Source organism: Pyrgilauda ruficollis, unplaced genomic scaffold (genome assembly GCF_017590135.1).
Source record: "Pyrgilauda ruficollis isolate IOZ18807 unplaced genomic scaffold, ASM1759013v1 scaffold167, whole genome shotgun sequence".
Classification (NCBI taxonomy): domain Eukaryota; kingdom Metazoa; phylum Chordata; class Aves; order Passeriformes; family Passeridae; genus Pyrgilauda; species Pyrgilauda ruficollis.
The window spans coordinates 907276-912585 of NW_024515542.1; the positions used below are offsets into that span (position 1 = coordinate 907276).

Below are 5310 nucleotides of genomic sequence, written 5' to 3' on the forward strand. Positions count from 1 at the left end.
GGAGGGGAAGGCGGGGGCGAAGCGCTTCCTCGCCCGGCAGCGCCGGGCCCACGCTCCGGCCTCCAACGCCGAGCCGCTCAGCCACAGCGCTCTCTGGGCCGCGCCGGAGCGGCACAGGCGGTGTGGAGCGGAGCAATACGGGGCAGCGGAGCGGGGCGAAGCAGTAGCAGCAGCAGACGGTACCGCAACACGCTCGCCCGCCGAGCCGGCTCCGCACGGCCAAGCCCCGCGGCCGCCTTCCGCCACCCCTGCCCCCGGGGCTGCGTGCGGCCGGCGCCTGGGCGTGGCCGCGCTGCGGACGTGGCAGCGCGGCCGCCATCGCGATGGTTTCCACGTGGAGTGGGGGCAAGTAAAGCCGCGGTCCGGGGCGGAGTGGGCCGGCCAGGCACGGCTCGGCTCGGCTCTCACCTCCCCCCGGCGGCGTGGCCGGCGGTTTCTAAGTCTGGAGGGAGCTGGGTGCGGGAGAGGAGGAGGGGCCGGCGTGGGGCTCCCCGCGGAGGGCGCCACGCCTTTGCTCCGTTCCACAGGGCCACCCGCGGAGCATGGCCGGCCGAGGCCCTGGCGGCGGCTCGCAGCCGTCCGCCGTGGCGCAGCCGCTCGCCGGCGGTCACTTGTACCCCTTCGTGAGCGCGGAGAGCGAGGGGCCCGAGGAGGAGGGTGAGCTGTCGGAATTGCGGCCGCGGGGCAGGGAAAAGGTCCGGCGGAGCGCATCGAGGGACAGGCTGGATGATATAGTCCTGCTGACGAAGGACGTCCGGGAAGGGGACACGCTGAACGCGATAGCGCTGCAGTTCTGCTGCTCCGTAAGTGCACGGGCGGCGCGGGCCCCGCGCGGCTGCCCGCGGAGGCAGCGTGTGGCAAACGCCGTGTGTCTCAGAAGTGGAAAATTGCGTCAAGTGTAATTTGACGTGTTCGTGTTACAGAGTAGGGTTCCGGTTCCGTGGGCTTTTCCCCTTAAAACTAATATAAGTGTGAGAAACAAGTGCATAGTTTTGGTTGTGACACTCTCTCAGAGTGCATGCTACCTTCAAAGCTCTTCTCCAGTCACAGGTCGGCACATCCAGTAGCATCCTCGCTGTTGGGCTGGGTGACAGGGGTGTTGGTGAACTATCTGAAGGGTTTGTGTGGAGGCCTAATTCCATATAGTAGGGGGAAAAAATCCTCCATATTTTTCTTTTGAGTTCTGCTAAATTGCAAAATTGTATTTTAAGCATGAGCCTGCTCTACTTTTGGGAACTTTCCACCTCTGTGCACCCTTCTTTGTGCTCACTACTTCTAGCTCAGTTCTTACATTAGTCTGGTAAATGTCCTGCCTACCCAGTAATTTTGGCTGCCAGTACTACTAAGGCAATGGCATTAGTCTTAGTTGATGTTTCCAGTTTTAACAGGAAATCAGCTGTGTGTGTTGATGGGACTGACTGCTAAGTGCACAGGTGCCATTGAGGTCAAGTTGAAAATCTGTATATACAGAATATGCTGTCATTAATTCTTCAGGCAGAAACAGAATTGTGGACTTCCTGTTGTGACTTTAGGTATTAAAGTCTTGACATAACTATTTTCTAATCATGACGGACCTTAGCCTCATTAACCAAGTCTTGGCTTCAGAACCTACTGCATTTGGGTATTTTGAGCAGCTTTATGAGGTCAGGCCTCACTAAGAAAGGAAGAACAACTAAATTATGCTCTTTCTTGCAAATTCAAGAGAATGTGGAAGAGCGATCCTGGGACTTGAGGCAGAAAGTATAAGTTGCATTGTGGTGGAATCATATATTGCTGCATTTGGCAGTCTTGTATTCTTACCCAATTTATTCTGCATCATACAGTTAACAAATACGCTGCCATAGTAACTGAAGGACTTCTTCAACTTAAAAAGGTTTGTGTGAACTTGGATACAGTGCATCTTCAAATGGACATAATTCCTGTGTGCTTTGCAGGTGTTGCAGAAAAGCACTGATTTTGAAGTTCTTCATTATAGTGAAGTTTGTGGCTGTGCCTTCTACAGTGAGGGAGTTACCATCTGAAAGTGAAGCCAGTGATTATCCCAGTGCATTTAAATCCCTGCAGAATGTTTCACATTAGACTTAAAATCTGAACTTACTGCAAGCAAAATTAGATTAATTTTGAACAAGAATAGGAAAAGGGGAGAGCTGACTTGGGTAAGGTAAATGACAGTAGTTTAAAAGTTAGACTTGTCTTCTGCCATAGCCCCCAGAAGCAGCAAAAAAACACACCTGTGGCTAGATGAATTGCACACACATATTTTGTAATCACTCCTAACTCAGAAATTTTTCACTGAATTAGAAATTAACAGTAATTTACATAATTTGAAAACTCAAAGTGAGGTGAATTCTCATTAATTTCACAGAGATAGTTGCTAACTGATAGCTGAACCTACATATAATAAATGTATCTATGTGAAGTGACTTTCAGTCTTCTTATCTGAAGTGAGAGGGTTTTTGCATCATAATTAATTTCCTTCTTGTTGTAAAGATGTTTAGATTTGGTCTTTGACCTCTTCTGACTTCATACTGTATGAATGGTATAAATTTTAAAAAACCCAAATTTAATAGTAATGAAAACCAAAGGCCTTGCCTTAGACTTCAACTTAAAATCTAAACTTAATTTGAGCAAAATGATATTTTAAGCAAGAATATCTTATCAATAAAAGGAGAGCTGACTAGGGCAAAAACATAGGCCTTGTCTTTGTTTCCGTACAAAAGACTTGTATTTCTTAAAGGTGTAGTACTATTAAGAGAGGTTTGGTTCAATGGAATACGATGTTTTAGCTGTTGTTTTCATTTTTAGGTTGCAGATATCAAGAGAATTAACAATCTTATCAACGATCAAGATTTTTTTGCCCTGAGGTCTATCAAAATTCCAGTGAAAAAGTTCAGTGTATTGACTGAAACCCATATATATCCAAAAGGAAGACAAGCTCTTCGGCCTGCTCTGTGTTCCCCAGAAGATCAGGAAACATCTCTTTGTGATAAATTCTCTGCTAATGAGACTGCTGGCAACTTCTTAAAAGAAGTCGATCGAGATATAGAAGAAATAGTGAAGTGTAATGATACAAAGAGAGAGAATCTGAATGAAGTTGTTTCTGCTTTAGCAGCCCAACAGATCTGTTTTGAAACTGATGGTAAAACTAAAAAATGTAAGGATCCTTACTATGGAGCAGACTGGGGTATAGGGTGGTGGACAGCAGTAGTGATTATGTTGATTATTGGCATTGTAACTCCAGTTTTTTATCTCCTGTATTATGAAGTTCTAGTGAAAGCAGATGTCAGTCATCATTTTCCAATGGAATCTTCCCATTTGTTTGTCACAGCAGTATCACATCAGAAAGAAACAGAAAATGGAATAAATCCAACAAATATTATGAAAGTTGATAATCAAGGAGACCTTCAGCATTAGTAGTGGAAGACCCTAGACAACTGTTGTATGTAGATACAGAACATAACCTTAGGTAAAGGGGAATCCACAGAATGCAAAATGCACTTGGAATGCAGAGATGTGTATTGATGTGTGACTTGCCTTTATGGGCAGTGTTCCACTACAAGGATATTTCTGGGGATCACATAATCTCTGAATATGCCTGAGATAGGCAGTTTGCAAGATTGGGGTGTCTATTAAGGTATGAAGTAATCTCTGAAGCTTTGCACTTTCTTCTATTTTGATAGGCATGTTTCTTAATTAATGATGAGGTGGAAAAATATAGTTCAAACTAACACACAAGGAGTCTGTGTTTTACAGCCCAGAAGTGGGCATGTGGGGATAGCTAACTTTTAAACATCTAAAAGGACTTACAGAATTCATAGTACACTTGACATTTTTAATACCAGGTTTACAGTTGTAAGTTAAAGTGGTGTTCTCATAATTTAATCTTTCTTATAGAGTAAGATTTTTTTAAAACTCAGTTATTCCATAATTAATAGCCACTATGAAGTTCTTTTTTACAGAGGCAGTAGAAAACACTTAAACTGGAATCTTGAAATCTTGTGCCTGTGGTCAACCCATTCTGCAGTATAGGCACTAGGGTAGTTTGTTTTCTCTGTGGGATTGTGTGCCTCAACACAGTCCACTTAGGATTCCTCCTGAAAGTTTACATTCTTCCTTGGTTTTCTGCTGAAAACTTACTGCATTCTCATCTGGTCACTTGTGTGTAGAATGAAAGAAGTGAAGAAGTGTGGCACCTTACTGCCCCAGTAGTCCTAATTTTCTGCTAATAGATTTATCTTTTTCACCTCCAGTTAATCTCAGTTCAGGACCAATTGATTATTCAGATAGCAGTCATGGGTACTGAGCATGCTAATACTGGTCTTCTGCCAATGGAACCTCAAGCTCTTAACTTTTTCCTGAAGTGTGCTAGAAAACTTCAAATGATATTTAATGCCTGCTAGCAAATTTGAGCAGAATAGACAACTTGCATCTTCAGACTTGTACTTTACATATTAGTGTATTCATTAACCAATCCCCTCCTAAATGTTTCTCTTGGAGTTTCATGATCAGCCTTGGTTTTCCCCTCTTTTTCTTCCCAATTTAAAAATGCTTCAAGATAAAAAACAAACAAAAAACCCCATAAAAAACATAAATAAACCCCCAACACCTCTGGACTCTTCATACAGAAAGGAAGTACTTGTGTACTCAGAATACTTTTAAATGAAAACTGAGATGGTGCCTATAATTATTTTGATTATATTTGCCTTGTGGAGCAAGAATTCCATTGCCCTGTTCAAAATAGTATTTATTACCAAAACCCAAGATAACAGACTTAATTAGGACTTGAAAAGAGAGAAGTGGAAAAAATTGTAACCTTTTCAGTGAATGTCTTGACTAAGTATATACAGTACTGCCGCGCTGCTGTCAGAGTGTCTCTACTCCCCCGGGCAGGGGAGGAGGTTGCTCCAGCTGAGCTGAAGGCACAGCAGCTGACAGCTGGGGGGGGGCACTTCCCAGATGCGCCGTGGGCGTCCCGGGAGCGCCTCAGCGCCAGTTCGAGGTCTGTTGTTGGATGTTGTCAACGTCCTCGGACATCTGGCGGATGGTGCGTCTGGCGTCCTTGGCTTGTGACGACAGGTTCATGCAGCAGAGCCCCTCGAACTCCTCACAGCGATGGTTGTGGAGTAACAAAAGGAAGCCGATTGCTGCCCTATTTTGGGGGGTCGCTTGCCTCGTTGTTTCCTCATCAGCTAGGAGGTCCTCCCATAGAATGTGAATGGAGCTCTGATTGCTGCAATGTGGTCACACCAGTTGGCGGTAATATACATCTTGTTTCCCTGGCGAACCTCTTGAAATGGGCTCTCCCCGGGG

General features: G+C 45.1%; 1 protein-coding gene across 1 annotated transcript; it reads left to right on the forward strand.

Moving 5' to 3' along the window:
- The first annotated feature begins 253 nt into the window (after positions 1 to 253).
- On the forward strand, positions 254 to 4628 carry LYSMD3 (LysM domain containing 3). The gene is made up of 3 exons (XM_041463584.1): positions 254 to 345; positions 528 to 803; positions 2806 to 4628. Exons 2-3 carry the CDS (start codon positions 543 to 545, stop codon positions 3412 to 3414), a joined length of 870 nt encoding a protein of 289 aa, XP_041319518.1. The 5' UTR covers positions 254 to 345; positions 528 to 542; the 3' UTR covers positions 3415 to 4628.
- The last annotated feature ends 682 nt before the right edge of the window (positions 4629 to 5310 follow it).

What these genes read in the sequence shown, in the direction of transcription:
- LYSMD3 (XM_041463584.1), top strand. Translation starts at nt 543, where the DNA reads ATGGCCGGCCGAGGCCCTGGCGGCGGCTCGCAGCCGTCCGCCGTGGCG. An exon ending in CGCTGCAGTTCTGCTGCTCC is followed by an intron (nt 804 to 2,805) that starts GTAAGTGCACGG and finishes TTTCATTTTTAG; the next exon opens with GTTGCAGATATCAAGAGAAT.